The sequence below is a fragment of the Lithobates pipiens genome, unplaced genomic scaffold (assembly GCF_037356315.1).
Source record: "Lithobates pipiens isolate NorthernLeopardFrog02 unplaced genomic scaffold, aLitPip1_a1.2 Scaffold_18, whole genome shotgun sequence".
NCBI classification, from domain to species: domain Eukaryota; kingdom Metazoa; phylum Chordata; class Amphibia; order Anura; family Ranidae; genus Lithobates; species Lithobates pipiens.
The window spans coordinates 128,940,731-128,957,300 of NW_027507758.1; the positions used below are offsets into that span (position 1 = coordinate 128,940,731).

A 16,570-nucleotide genomic window follows, 5' to 3' on the forward strand; every position below is an offset into this window, starting at 1 on the left:
TGATTGGCCCTGTGCTGATCACATGGACTCTCCCAAGAAAGAAAAAAAACTCTCTAGGAATACACAAGAAACCAAACTGAGCATGTGCAGCCTGTCCCATGGCTCTGTAAATATCAGGAGATATATTGGAGTCAGTGGAAGAAGATGATCAGAGAAGATAGGATTGAACAGCCTTTTAACACAATGCACGGGATTAACTCCTTAGGTTCCACAGACTGATTTTACTGTTGAGGGTTTTGTAACATTTTAAGTTAATGACCCAGCTTCTCCAAATATATAGATGTAATTTAGATGTATTGATGTGTATGATCTTGACAGCTTTTCACTACACAGCAGAGCTTCTTTGGATTTGCTTGTCGTAAAAATTTCATCAAATTGTTTTAACTTAATTTCTTGGGCTTGTTGTGCTATGCAGGTTATCAAAATGGGTAAATATTGAAAGCAGTTGTACTTTCCAGAATCCAAATAGGTACTCTTTAATCAGTTTCAGTGTGGTTAGTTATTCTTTTTTTTTAAAATACATAATAAAGTTAGTGGGGAAGTAGAGAGTCAAACACATTAAAAGTTAAGTTCCTCTAAATATGAATTTTCCTGGAACGGACACTAGTGCAATTTACTTGACTTTTATTTTTCCCCAACTCTGTTTATAGATTTATTTTATTGTTTATTTGAAATGCCAAAACCTGCCGCACTCACGTGACAGTGCTGCTTATCCTCAAATTTTCCACTCCACAACATAACACACAGCTGGTTATGCCTCACCTCCTTATGCACGTCCTGTTCATTTTGGGTTTTGCGGTGTATTTTAACTAATAAAATATTCTTTCAAAACATCTGTGTGGAGGAAAAGCATAGAAATTATTCGCTCAGTATTCTCCTGTTGTAAATTTTGTAAAAAATAAGTGGTAGGTTCTTTTGTCTTATAATTTTGTGGCCTTATTTTTTTTAATCGGGCTTTCACCATTTGCCAATCATTTGTATTTAATTAGGAACACGGAACACGGAACACGGAAAACATGGATAAACACATTTATTTATAGTTTACTATGTATATGGCTACCTTTTTATGATGATTTTTGCTTGGGCAGAATTTTTGGTAGTGCTCCTGCAATGGCCCTGGAAAGTAGCATAAGCCCAATTACCAATTTGAATTAACTGAATGACAACAAAGGAGGATAATCTAAATATTTTGGGGATTTCGATTATCTTCTTTACCTTCTGCCTCTCTATACTGTTAAAAAGTGTAAACAAAGTTTTTTTTTATCCTTCATTGAGGAACTGCTCACCATAACCCTGCTCTTATCCATCATGCCTCGGTTGTTTTGCTAGTGTAATAGGAAGTTGGACTTTTTCTCCCTATCTATCTTTTAAAATTTATTTTACGATTCCATCCATGTTCTTAAGAATTTGTGGGTATTTTAATCTCCTCAGTCAAGACTTCTGTATGCTGCTTAAAGTGGAAGTTCATGATACAACTAAGATCCCTGCATCTATAGCCACCAACTTTCTAACACTAACCTCTTTAGCCCTGAAAATAAAAACTATTCATACCTTTTCTGCCAGCAATCTGACCCGATATACAGTGCCAGAAGCTGTGCTGAGTACACGTCTGACAACGGCTGTGAAATGAATGGGAAGTGACGTCACCCATAGACTTACTATGGGGCTTCCGTTGACAGACGTGATCTCTGCACCCACCCACACAGCGAAGCTGTGTCTGACAGCTCAGTGTGGGATCAGAGCTTCCGCCACTGGTGATCTGGTCATATCGCCTGCAGAAAAAGTATGTATAGCGAGTTTTTCTTTAGGGCTAGAGAGGTTATTGTTAGAATGTTGGTGGCTATAGATGCAGGCATTTTAGTTTTAGCATGGACTGCAACTTGAAGCTAGTCTCATACAGCAACTATCTGGGCTGGTTGACTTGTCCTCAGCGCAGCCTTGGAGGCCATACCAAGGCCCCACAAGACTGAAGACAGCAGGGTTTGCCTGTAATGTGATTTTAAGGCACTGAGCTCTGCTTATGGCACTTTCTGGTGTGTTCTGGTTTGTTTTCTAGAGAGTGTTACAGGTCCAGTGTGACTCAGCCTTTGGTGTGTTCCAATTCCTGAAGATTCTTCTGATATTAATGTTGGAGAGGGGCGAAGATATATTGGTGCAATGAGTGTTTTTAGCAGCAGGATGCTGTACAGGTCCTGGGCCATAGTCCATTCCAATGTGCCAGACCCTGGAACCCCTTCAGGGTATGCCCACCATGATGGGTAAAAATTGGTTCCCTCTAGAAAACTCCAGCATAGCTATAGTAAGACAGGATTTCCATGCATTATGTCCTAATTTACATGTGGAGTAGTCCATTTTCCCCCCTGTAAAAATCTCTACAATGTTGCTAGTAGGTAATGTTTTTGTTACCTTTTTTTTTCACAACCAAAATTGGTCTTTATTAACTACTTCCTTACCAGGCCATAGACAAATGACGCCGGCAGGAACATTCTCCCATCCCGGGTGGATGTCATATGACGTCCTCCAGTTCTCACAGCTCCTGCGCCCGCCGAGGTCTGGCAGCATGGCGATCGGGGGTGAGGTGTGTCCCTCGGACACAGCTTATCCCTAATGAGGGTAAGGAGCCTCTCTACCACGTGACTGGCTGTGTCCAATTACAGCCGGTCTTATATATTCTTCTCTTGACCGCTGCTCATGCACCCCCTCCCTCCGGGGGCACACTGCGAGGCGACCGGGGATGAGGCGTGTCCCTCGGAATTGGCTCATTACCATGTGACTGACTGTGTCCAATCACAGCTAGCCACATGTATTGTGCTCCTGATCGCCGCTAATGTGTGCCCCCGGGGTCGCATAGAGCGGCGATGGGGGGTGAGGCGTGTCCCTCAGACACAGCCCTTCCTCGATCGGGGTAAAGAGCCAATGAAATTGACTCTTTACCTCGTGACCGGCTGTGTCCAACACAGCCGCTCATGAACGTCAATGAACAACTGCAGTGCCGTTTCCGGGTTCTTCTCTTCAGTGTGTGAAGAGGAGACCTGGATGGAATAATGTACAGTACAGTGCCCAATCTCCCCCCAAATAAGGAAGACCTGTCACCAGCCCATGAGAGTACCTGTCACCAGCCCATGAGAGTACCTGTCACCAGCCCATCAGAGTACCTGTCACCAGCCCATCAGAGTACCTGTCACCAGCCCATCAGAGTACCTGTCACCAGCCCATCAGAGTACCTGTCACCAGCCCATCAGAGTACCTGTCACCAGCCCATCAGAGTACCTGTCACCAGCCCATCAGAGTACCCGAGTACCTGTCACCAGCACATCATAGTACCCGAGTACCTGTCACCAGCACATCATAGTACCCAAGTACCTGTCACCAGCCCATGCCTGATAGAATATACGTTGGGGTGTTTCCATTGTCCTGGTGCTCCAGGACCTTCAAAAGTGTGATAGGTAATCAGGAAATTATTGTGTAATTTATGCTGAAAAAGAAGACTATGGAGAGTCTGTACTACTACTACTACTACTGGAGTGATGAGACCAAGATGAACATTTTTTGGAACTGATAGCTTCAAAACTGTATGGCTCAAAGGGGAGGAGCAAAATAAAAAATGCAAGATGCCTACAGTGAAACATGCTGATGGCAGTGTTCTCCTGTGGAGCTTCATGGTGTCAGGGGGCTGCATTTCGTTGATGGTATCATGAATTCACGGATGTACTGCTCTATACTTAAAGAGAAGATGCTACCATCACTCTGTGCCCTTGGTGGTCGTGCATTTTTCAAACCTGACAATGATCAAAAACACACATCTAAGGCCACTGTTGCATTTCTAAAGAACGGGGTGAAAATGATTCAGTGACTCCTGATCTGAACCCAATCAAACGTCTATGGGGAATTCTGAAGAGACAAGTTGAGCATCACTCTTCATCCAGCACTTGGGCTCTAAAAAAAGTCGTTTGTGAAGAATGGAAAAAGATAGCTGTTGTAATATGGTGCCAACTTGTTCATTCCATGCCTAGAAGATTTGTTGCTGTCCTTACAAATCATGGAGGTCATACAAAATACTAGATACAGTAGTTTTTGTTGTGGGATGTATTTATTTTTGCTTCCACTAATTTGAGTAAAACTGAAGATTTTGTAATCTAAGTTATAATATTCACCTTATTTTCATGTAATGAGCTAAACAAATGTTCTATAAAACTTTTAGTTCTGTCATAATTTTGGAAATTGTTCTTGTATTCATTGAGATATTGATTAAAATCTTTCTTTTCAAAAGGTGTGTACTAATTTATGCTGAGCACTGTATGTTTACATTGGGATCATGTAATCACAGCAGCAGCCAGTTACCGGAATCCACAACTATATTGAGGTATAGTTGTTGGACCATTAACTGATTAGCAGATATAGCATATCTTGATTTCTGCAGAACAATTGATACAGTTTTAGATAGAAAAATAAACCTCTGATAGAGTACAATGTTGGGAATACAATATTGACCAAAAGTACTATGGGGAAAAAAAGATTTAATGGTGCTTATTTCATCAGATAGGAAAATGAGCAGAGATTTTGACCTAGCAGTGGGTAAAGCAAATAGGACTAGAATGGATCGCTAGAGGCATAATCAGCAGGAGAAAGGAGGTCCTGATTTCCTTATATAGTTTTTTTGTTAAACCTAATTTAGAATACTGTGTCCAGTTCTGGACATCTCACTTACAAAAAGATATTGATAAGAATCAGTCCAAAGACAGGTAAAAAAAAAATTGTGAAAGATCTAAGGAATAAAACATATCAGGAGAGACTGCAAGCAATTATGTACAGTCTTGAAGCAAGGGAAAGGAGGCATGTGATTGAATCCTTTAAGTACATTAGGGGGGAATAAAGTTCAGGAGGGCAGTATTTTAAATATAAAGCTAAGATTAAGAACTTGCGGACATGACCTCAAACTAGCAGGGGAAAAGTTCAATACTAACCTTAGAGAGTATTTTACAAAAAGAGTAGTTTATGCTTGGAACATACTTGAACAGAGGTAGTGAGTTAGCCAACCGTACATGACAAGAGGGACATGCTTGGGATAATCATAGGTTTATACTCAAAAAAAACGCTTTTTAAAAGATAAAAAAAAAACAAAAAAAAAAACAGAATCCCCTTTCAGGGATCATCGGATAGATACCTAAAATATAATTTTAATAGCTCCCATAAGAGATCCAAGATGTTTTTCTTTTAAAAGAAATGGTAAGTATTGATAGAATGAGTTGTATAGGGCTTCTTTTATCATCTTTTTTTTTTTATTTACTAATCACAGTCAGATGTTTGAAAAGAATGCATTCGATGGCTAAGATTTTAAGGCTGCATTCAAACCTGAGTGTTTTCCACTCATAAAAAGCTTATAAAATGCCAGAAAAAACATCTGAAAAACGGCCAACAAGCAATATCCTATTCATTTCAATGGCACCTGTTCACATCTGAGCGTTTTGTCACCTGAAGCAAAACGCTTGAAAAACGCCCTAAGCTCAGAAAAGAATATGAGCTTCTTTGGGGCAGATCACAAGCATTTTTCTGCCTTTTTACATTGGTGACCTCAACATAATTGCAGCAAAAACGCAGCAAAATTGCGATAAAATGACTTTGAAACGCTCAGGTGTGAATGCAGCCTTACTCAGCAGTTGTTGTTCAGTGTGGCTGAGCTACTCTGGTAAAATGCAGATAAACACAAGATTTGTTATGCAGTAAAGTTAATATGGTACAACAAGCATGTAAAATGTGAATTGCATAAATGAAATGACTGTATGGGAAAGATTACAATAATAATCTTCAATATGTACTCATGTTCTTTCTATTTTTGGGATTGTGTTGAGGTTGAGTATGATATAAGTACCTTTAAATACATTTACAACTTTTGCATCACCTAAAGTGTTATTCCCTGTGAAACTCTTCACTAAAAATTGGCTGACCCTTCCTTTTTTATTTTTTTTTTATTTTTTTACAGGGCTTTATGATGGAAAACCGAATACCAGGTTTGAAATGTGACTCTGATGTCTTTGTCACATTTGAAGGTGACAACGTTGTTATGCTACAGGTGAATGATTTGCCTTTATTACTGGTGCTTTGTGATTTTTGAATGTTCACTTATGTCATATAAAGTGTCTTGAGCCAGCAAGGAGTAAGTAACTCTGGATCATGTTTTTACTTATCTACATAAACTCTTAACATCACAGCACAGGTTTGTCGGGGTGGAGTTAATGGAGAAGTACATCCAAAGCTCGTTTGGCTGTACTCCTGCGGATCACAGGAGTGCAGTTCGTTCTGCACTCCTGTGACCTGTTTTCAGGAGATATCGGCTGAATCCCGCTGTCAGCTGATCTCACAGAGCCGGTCCAGAATGGGGAAATATCGTAACCATATGGTCAGGATCCACCCACATGCCTGAACCAGCTCCCGTCTCAGCCTCTCAGGGAGGCTGAGCATAAGCCAGCCACTCCACAACCCAGCACTCCAGTGAGCGAAGGGGGCAGAGCAGACAGCAGTGACTGACAGTCACTAGCGCTCTGCTCACGCAGCTCTGAATACCCCACGATCAGCTGTGTGTGATCATTTGGTTCTCAGCCTTAGAGAGCCGGCAGGAGACATGCAGATTTGGACCAATGCTGCATCCACCTAGGTAAGTATGATTCTTGGAAAAAAGATGCTAAAATTCTCTTGTAATTTGGAATATAAAGGAGGGAGCTTTTAGTACTACAGCATTGAAAGGAGAAATGTTTAATTTTCAGTTAGATGTTCTTGCTGAACACAAATCTATGCAACTGCATCCAAATTGCGCAATCTACATGTAATGTTTCCAACTAGTCTTTTTTGAGACAGTTGTGTGTATTTCAATCTCTGAATGTGCGGGAAATTCAAATAACCCATAACTTCTATAATGTACAGTGCACAAAAGCCTGGTTGCACAGATGAGATGTTATTGTAGAATTTGGGAGATTTATTAACAATTTGGTGGTACTGGTTCTGCTAGGCATGAAGCATCAAATTTGGTCTCTTTACAAAGCAGAACAGATAAAACCATTACTCTTACTATTTGAGGAGTTACTTTTATGTTTAGGGGTATAATCCATGTGTTCCATTCAACCACGGGAGCATGTTTTTTGAGTGCTGTAAAGCCGTGGTTCTCAACCTCAGGTTCTCAAGTACCCCAACAGGCCATGTTTTGTGAATTTCTCTTAGATAAAATAGCTGTCCAAAATACCAAGCCATTGACTCTGCTTTAAAGCACCTGTGCAAGATAAAGGAAAACCTGCAAACATGGCCTGTTGGGGGTACTTGAGAACTGAGGTTGAGAAACACTGCTCTAAATAATACACAAATCTGAAGAGACTGCAAATGGGTGTTTGAACTAAGGGTTAATTTACACTGGCAGCGGGGGTGGGGGGTAAAAAAGGCTGGTAGAGATAAGAAAGTGGTAGAGGTCCACTCTATGGAAAGTACCATTGCAGCCCTAAAGGGCGAAGAATAAAAATGTATACGGAAGTGATTCTACTGATCTCTGTATTTCTTGTTCTGAGGAATATGGCTCAGTCCTCGTAATGGAGGGGTAGGTTCCAAGATCCACATAACAACCCTGCCCCTCCTCCCTCTTCTGTCCACATATCTTCCCTCCCCCCATATTTTTTCTTCTCTCTCTCTCTCTCTCTCTCTCTCTCTCTCTCTCTCTCTCTCTCTCTCTCTCTCTTCTCCTTTCCTATTTTCTTGTATGATTCCGTGTTTGCTCTCTCAGAGGTCTCATAGATGGTGGTTTTGCTTTTTTTTTTGTTTCTATTTAATGAGGAAATTGCTCAGAAGGGAAAGACATGGCTCTGACTGGTTGTCACTGTTAAGTTATGTCTGCAGTGGTGTATATACAGAGTGCTGTTTACCAGGTACTATGATTGTTTTGTTCCTCCGTCATTGTAGACTGCCCTGACACATATATCTTAGAGCCCTGTAACTTGCTTCCTGTCTGTGTGAAACTTGTTTTAATAAAGTTTTTAACTTGAAACTGCCGCTAACCCCTTTGATTAAGTCCTGGTGGGTGGAGCAAAACATGTCGTGGGCAATGGGCGAGGAATGGCTTTGACTGAGGCTTTTACATGTATACACCCATACTAGGATCGGCTATGGTGAATGGCAGTTTCATGCTAAGATGGTCATTGCTCATTGGATAACTTTTTTAAGCCTGTATCCCTACTATCCTGAGTGCCAATGGGGCTCTACACCTCAGCCTGGAGTGGCACCACCAAGCACTTATGGCCTTGTTCTTCAAATAAAGAATATAAAAAAAAACATCCCTTGCATTCGGTAGGTGGTAATGCCAATCAAACAATACCCATTCAAGTACAGTGGTGTGAAAAAGTGTTTGCCCCCTTCCTCATTTCCTGTTCCTTTGCATGTTTGTCACACTTAAGTGTTTCGGAACATCAAACCAATTTAAACAATAGTCAAGGACAACACAAGTAAACACAAAATGCAATTTGTAAATGAAGGTGTTTATTATTAAAGGTGAAAAAAAATCCAAACCATCATGGCCCTGTGTGAAAAAGTGATTGCCCCCTAAACCTAATAACTGGTTGGGCCACCCTTAGCAGCAACAACTGCAACCAAGCGTTTGCGATAATGTGCAATGAGGCTTTTACAGCGTCCTGGAGGAATTTTGGCCCACTCATCTTTGCAGAATTGTCCTAATTCAGTTACATTAGAGGGTTTTCGAGCATGAACGGCCTTTTTAAGGTCATACCACAACATCTCAATAGGATGCTGCAGAACCCAAGTTCGTTTCAGCTTGAGTACACGAACAGATGGTCGGACATTCTCCTTCAGGATCTCTTGGTAGGCAGCAGAATTCATAGTTCCTTTTATCACGGCAAGTCTTCCAGGTCCTGAAGCAGCAAAACAGCCCCAGACCATCACACTACCACCACCATATTTTACTGTTGGTATAATGTTCTTTTTATGAAATGCAGTGTTCCTTCTACGCCAGATATACTTGGACACACACCTTCCAAAGAGTTCCACTTTTGTCTCATCGGTCCACAGAATGTTGTCCCAAAAGTCTTGGGGATCATCAAGATGTGTTGTGGAGAAATTGAGACGAGCTTTGATGTTCTTTTTGCTCAGCAGTGGTTTTCTCCTTGGAACTCTGCCATGCAGGCCATTTTTGCCCAGTCTTTTCCTGATGGTGGAGGCATGAACGCTGACCTTAACTGAGGCAAGTGAGGCCTGCAGTTCCTTGGACTTTGTTGTGGGGTCTTTTGTGGCCTCTTGGATGAGTCGTCGCTACGCTCTTGGGGTAATTTTGGGCGGCCGGCCACTCCTGGGAAGGTTCACCACTGTTCCATGTCTTCGCCATTTGTGGATAATGGCTCTCACTGTGGTTCGCTGGATTCCCAAAGCTTTGGAAATGGCTTTATAACCCTTTCCAGACTGATAGATCTCAATTACTTTCTTTCTCAATTGTTCCTGAATTTCTTTGGGTCTCGGCATGATGTGTAGCTTTTAAAGGATCTTCTGGTGGACCTTACTGTGTCAAGCAGCTCCTATTTAAGTGATGCCTTGATTGTGAACAGGTGTGGCAATAATCAGGCCTGGGTGTGGCTAGAGAAATTGAACTCAGGTGTGGACAACCACAGTTATAGTATGTTTTAACAAGAGGGGCAATCACTTTTTCACACAGGGCCATGATGGTTTTTTTTTTTTTTTCACCTTTAATAATAAACACCTTCATTTACAAATTGCATTTTGTGTTTACTTGTGTTGTCATTGACTATTGTTTAAATTGGTTTGATGTTTTCCCGAAACACTTAAGTGTGACAAACATGCAAAGGAACAGGAAATGAGGAAGGGGGCAAACACTTTTTCACACCACTGTAAATGGGACTCCTTTGCAACTGATTCTGATACACAGGATTGTGGAACAGCAAGCTTTCAATGGGCAAAAAAGATGTCCAGGAGGTGACGTGTCACCATCAAGCTCCCTGCCAACTGCCCTCCATGCGGATTGGTTTTTAGGCCCCTTTCACACGGACAGCTGTTCTGCCGCAGTTAAATGCATATAATTTGATCTGTGAAATTCAAGACTCCAGGCACTGCGATCAGCTGCATTTGTACAGTGTGATTACATGCGGTTGCGTTTAGCTGCGGTAGTAATTCCCATAGCAACCCTTTTTTTATTGCTTTTTCTTGGGTCCCTAGAATCTACCCATGATGCATTTTGGTCCTCTGCATTTCAAACCATCTATTTCCATCTATATCTTTTTTTTTTTTTTCTCACGTTGCTATCCGCAGGTGAAATAGTACACTGCGATTACCTGCGGTCATGTGCAGATAGCTGCGCTAAATCGCTTCTGGATGCAGTCAATTCTATTTTTTCTGTCCGCACCAAACCGCATGTAACTAAATCGCAGTTAAACGCAGTGTGTGAATGGGGCCATAGGAAAGCATTGTGTGCTTTTAGCTGCGGTAGTAAACTATAAAATCCGCAGCTAAAAGCATAATTCAATCCGCCCGTGTGAAAGGGGCCTTAGAGGGCACGACACATGTGAAAATGAGGCCTAGCTCTGTAAGCTTTATTGCCTGATATAGCTAACCCATATCTTCTAGTGAGAGCGTTGTGTTTGATCTGCAAAAGCCTGTGTGCCCAGCCTGGTTGAACACATAATGAGTAGATGTCAAGAACAAGGATTGTCACCAGCCTGTAATTTGTGTGTTGTTGCAGCTTGGATATTACTTGTGAGCATGTTGGTTGAGGTTGTTTCCTGTGTACTGATTGGGGAGTTTTGAGTTCTCATAAAGATTTGTCAGAAGACATGTGATGGAGGGTGGTACCTTGCCTATCACTTGGCCTCCATTGTCCTTGCACCCTTTGTTCCCCTTTTTCTAAAGCTAATTATTGTCCCCACAAACTATAAGTAATACAGACATTAAGACACTACAGGTATTTAGAATGAATCGCCCTTTTATTTAGAATTTCTGACATGCCGCAATTATTTATAGCTATTACTGCATGTTGTATCTTGTTAGACTTTGTTCCAATTGCTCTGCCGTGTTACACAGATAAAACTAAATTAATAAATACTTATCAGTAAATTCGTTATTTTGAAAAAAAATTATTTTGTTGACATAGATGGTTAATACCGATAGAGTGCATGTGAGGTTTCATGGGTTTTGAGAAAATATCAACATTTACCAATTGAAAGCTATAGAATTGATAAATTAACATTAAAATATTCTCAGACAGGCTGTAAGGATGACTGTGTACAACCTTTGCATGCCAAGGCCATGGAATTTGTGCTAAAGGAGTATTGTCAACATGCGAATCGTTTTGCTGTTGTAGGCAATTAATTTGTGGCTTTAGTAAACAGGGAAGGATGTACATTTTACACAGCATTTAGTGCTTACAACTAAAAAAGCAGGACATTTTGTTACATTTGCATACCCAAACTAAATGAATACAGGAAGAAAGCAGAGCTACATAAATATCCCAAGGGGTGTGTACATACTGCTCCATGTACATAATAGCACATTTGGCGTGAACAAGTAATACCATCTTATGTATTCCCCTTTACCCAATACTGGTTTTAAGAAGGTATCCTTTAGGTATAGTGCCAGATTTAGATCATAGCAAAAAAAAATATTATTACTGGACACTTAGTGAGTTTGACCTACATGAAAACATAAAGAGCCAGCCCACCTAAAGCTGGTCATTAGTTTCATGTTTATAAGTTAAGCTAGGACAGGGACCGACCACGATTCGATCCATCGATTGACTTCAGTACAACCGGCCTGTCGGTTTTTTACATTAACAGCTATAGCTGATAGCAGTAATCATTATGTTCTTGCCGGCCTAGAGGACTCCCTGTGCCTTCCTGCTGGCAGAACACAATAGCTCTGTGGAAGGCATGCCCCCATCAACACAGTCAGTGTCGATGGGGGCGTTGAGTACTCCGCCCATGGTGGAAGGAATGGAAATCGAGCCATCGATGGGCTGGTTTACTTGCAGACTGCTGTAGTATTTTTAGTTTCCCTAAAGTCTGCATTAGACATAGGGGTTCAGGGTTTTAGACACTTAGGGCAAAATGGGCTAAATTTCTCTCTTATCAGTCATGGCTCAGTCAGAATACACTGATCTGCGCTGCAGCCACTGGCTGCATGTGCTGATCGTTTGCTGGTTTTCCAGCAGGACGGTTTGACCGATGCCGGTCCTTTAGGCCCCTTTCACACTGACGTCCCGTTCAGGCCCGCCTGTCAGTTTTTCAGGCGGACCTGAACGGGTGCTCCATAGAGCTCTATGGAGCGTCGGATGTCAGCGGTGACAAGTCCGCTGACATCCGACCCGCTCCGATCCGAAAAAGTGTAACGGAGGAAAAAGCTATTTTTCCATCCGTCATCGGATCGGGTGACGACGGGCACTGCGGTCCGTCGTCATCCGATCTCCCATAGGGGAGAGCGGCGCTGTGACAGGTCCGTCCCTGCGCAGTGTGCAGAGACAGACCTGTCATCTCCCTGCTCAGCGGGGATCGACGGAGTGATCCCCGCTGAGCAAACGGATATCCACGGGGCGGATCAGAACTGATCCGCCCCGTGTGAAAGGACCCTTAGACTAGCTTCTGTTGAACAGCAAATAATATTAAAGAATATACTTGAATTATCAATGTTTACATCCATTAATATTTTCTTCCACTTGTGCATAAATTCTTTCTGCAATGTTTTTATGAATCACTCCAACTTGTATTGTGCTAAACCCATCACCAACATTCCAATAGTCTCAATTTGTGGCTTTATCCAATAAAAATCAAAGGTCTTATGCTTTCCCCTTTAAACAGGGTAAGATATGTCAGAAGTGTTGTTCCCCTCTGCTGTATACGGATGTCATTCAATCCACCACCATCCACAGGAATCCTTGTATATGGTTGTATATAAGAAGCTCAAAAAAGGATATATATATATATATATATTAAGGAAAGAGTTCCTCCCTTTCCAATCAGAGCTCAATCTACCAGGGCTGTTGATGACTCCTGTTTTTTTCCAAAACAAGCATCTGTGTCTTAGATTTGCAAGGCTGCCACCTGGTCCTCAGGTAAAACATTCTCCATGTTCTACCAGGTGGGTGTTCAGGCCTCAGCTGACTTAATTAAGGTTGCAGGGTGCTTCAAGCTGTTATTTTAATAATTTTTTGTTGGAAGTTCAATGTTGCTATGTTGTCCACACCTTGGTTGTATTGCCTGGATATGTCCCAAGGTCTATGAATGCAAGTCCTATGTCCTGTACTGATTAGGATACTAAGAAATTTGGCTTACCTGTCAATTCTTTATCTTGGAATACAGTACAGGACACAGGTCCCTCCCCATTGTACCTTGACCACTCCTTTTTGCTTGTTAAAAAAGAAAGTCTCATGGAGTGGGTGGGGTTATATGGGTCCATCCTGGGGGCAGCCCTAGCGATAGTTTTTTGACGGTGTCCAGTTACCTGAATGTAGCAGCATATCATTTTTGATCTATGAATATGGTTCTGTGTCCTGTATAGTACTCTATGATAAGGATATCACACAAGTAAGTCAAAATTTTTGATTTATTTCATTTTGGATAGAGTAAAGGAGGTTTATAACCTCTGTCAATTTTCGGGGGGATTCCCGTTGACTTCTCAGCCACTACGAAAAGTAAGAGGATAACTTTGATCAGTCACCAAGGTCACCAAAACTAGTATCCCCAGTGGTCTATTCCTGTTCTAGTGACCACTCAAATGTACACTTTCAGTGATGGTCACCAGGACAAATTGAAAGGGTGAATCTCCCTAGTAGGGACACAAATAGCAGTAAATACTTGGCAGGAATATATATATATATATATATATATATATATATATATATATATATGACTTGCTTCAGTACCAGGATGAGCTAACACCCGTATGAATGCACCAAGCTAGTAAGGAAGTTTTTACAATATGCCTCTTCTGCAATAAGAAGCTTGCCCTCTCACAATTTTTATCTTGTACAGGTAGACACCTTGTAAGCACTCTACAGCTATAAAAATTGGCTTCTCTATAGCCCAAAGTGGACTTCAAACTAATACCCAAAACTCCTCATTTTTAGATTTTCTGTCCATTAACCCTAATCTCCCCTTAGCTATATGGGTGGGTACATTGCAGACTGTACTGATTGAGGATCAGTGTTATTGTTTCCATCCTAATAAACTGGCGCAAGTCTGATGAATTCCTTCTAATGTTTATGGCCTGCTTTATATCTCTCCAAGATTCTGAAGTTGAAATTAGTGATCCGCAAAACTTACAAGGAATATACCTCTGATTGTTAGATTTTTTTACAAAATATTATTGACATTGTAGCAGGAGAAGTTGTGAAGCAGGAGCAGAGCTGGAAAAACAGGGAGGACTCCAAATCGGGATGCTGGTGTGGTTACGGGTGTGCATCGGTGGGTTTACTTACCCACTGGAATTTTAACTCTTGTACATTTTAACAATATGATATTCCAAGAAGAATCCTGTCTTTCTCCACCCCTTCTGGAGTCTCACTTCCAGTTGCAGGAAAAGGAGACTAAACTCCTACAGCTACATTCATGATAATGTAACACATGCTAAGAATAGAAAAAGCAAACAGGAGTCACTGAGAAGTATAAAAATAGGTCCACCTGCTTACAACAAGGTCTGGAGTTTTGGCTATTTACTTTTGAATTGTCCTAAACGTATTTATTTTTGAATATTATAATAGAAAACAGATCCCAATTTTAGGTCATTAGGTTAAATTTACTAATGAAGTTGGGACAGTTTACTTATAAAAAGTGAATGTTCATGTTTGAAAATGTATGTTCACATTTCAACGAAAGTGATCACTTAAACCCGGTACACACGGGCCTAATATCGGCCAGTTGAACAGAAACTAGCCGACATTCGGCCCCTGTGTACGGCAGCCTGTCTGACAGAGGCCAGCCAAACATCCGGCTTCTGTCAAAGGGGCATGCCAAAAAAACATCTGTAGATTCGTATCTGATCAGGTCTCTCAGCCAATGGCTGCGAGTGCTGACCGCTGTGTTCTGGTGGGGGCAGTCCCCCTGTCGGAACACAATAGATCGGTGGGGGAAAAAAACTGAAGAGCTTTCTGTACTAACTACCCAATGTTGAATAAAAAAAAAAAATCTGATGGTGTGTACCAGGCTTTAGTTTACTGAGCAAGGTGCAGCACATGATTGGCTATTTAAAGTAAACACAGCTTCACCTTATTTACTAAGGGGACATTCACTTTTGCAAAGTCTCTACACCTATAGTAAACCAAACCCAGCGTTCTATACACGTTGTACTGCAAACAAATTACAAAAACAAAAAATAGAACCACGTAGCTTTAAAATATATACGTCAGAATCTAACAGTCTTGAGGCTAATTTACCACATAATAGTGACAGCATAATTTTGCTTTTGAAGTGGTATTAAAAAAAAATGTCAGAGGTCCTTTGTGTTGTTTGACTTTTATGCAAATATTGTGGAAGGTCTGTATGAGTCATTGCGCCCTGTGTAATTATTATACTTGTTGATTGAGAACTTAGAGTTTCCAACATTTTTTTCATTAAAAATAGTATTTATATCTCATATCTTCTTTGAGAACAAGCACATTACAATGGAATAGTGAACTGAATTAAAATATTATTTATTCATATAATGAAAAAAGCATCCCTTTCAATGAAATTCATAGGACTTTAACTATACCAACCTATTATAAAGTGCAAACTAGCAAAAGTATACCCGTTTTAGAGTGGGCATGTTGGAGGATATTACAATCCATGCCTAATAAGTGTCTTAGAGGGTATAAGAGCAAGCAGTATGTGTAGGAGAGAAGTGGGGAAGGTACAACAGTGCATAATACATACATTGGAGGAGAGTGGAGGATATGACAGCAGGCAGTTGTGCTGTGTAGGAGTGCAGATAGTAAAGAAGTAGGCAGCGCCTTGAGAAAAGGAGTGTGAAGAGTATGAAAGCAGTTGCAGAGGCTATGCCAGTGGGCAGTATGTGCAAGGGAGTAGTATAGAGGTAAAACCGGTGATAGTATGTGCTGGAGAGTGTGGAGGATAAAGCAGTATGTGCAGGATATATGTGCAAGGGGTATTACTGTGCACTTAGTTATTTTTTTATCTTAATTGTATAGTACAGGATACAGGCAAAGTATTCATAGACTAAATTAAAGATGAAACCTTTAAGCCACACACCCTGAATACAATAATTATAAATATAACCAATCAAATAAATAAATCTAGAGCATCTCAAGAATAATGAAATGAAAATTAATAATACATTTCATACTGCGCTCAAATGTGTATAAATGATAAAAACAAAAATAATAATACAATCAAATAGTGTTCAAATATGAATGTAAATTTTCAATAATAAAGTCCATAAGCCACCACCGGCGATTCTTCAATCAAGTGCACAGTGATGAATAAATTCAGTGACAGGAAGTAGAAAGTGTCGTCTTCCACCAGTTTTAGGCAAACATCATACTTACCAGATTGATCAGACACCCATGACAGGTGTTGGTTGAGCAGAAAGG

The 16,570-nt window shown here is 40.8% G+C and overlaps 1 protein-coding gene across 1 annotated transcript in view; it reads left to right on the top strand.

The window, feature by feature from the left end:
• The window catches only part of ACOXL (acyl-CoA oxidase like), a 477,525-nt gene that overhangs the window by 268,285 nt on the left and 192,670 nt on the right, over positions 1-16,570 (top strand). Inside the window, exon 13 of the mRNA XM_077486109.1 lies at positions 5,981-6,070. Within this exon, the coding sequence (XP_077342235.1) occupies positions 5,981-6,070 (90 nt within the window). The remainder of the gene's footprint in view (positions 1-5,980; positions 6,071-16,570) is intronic.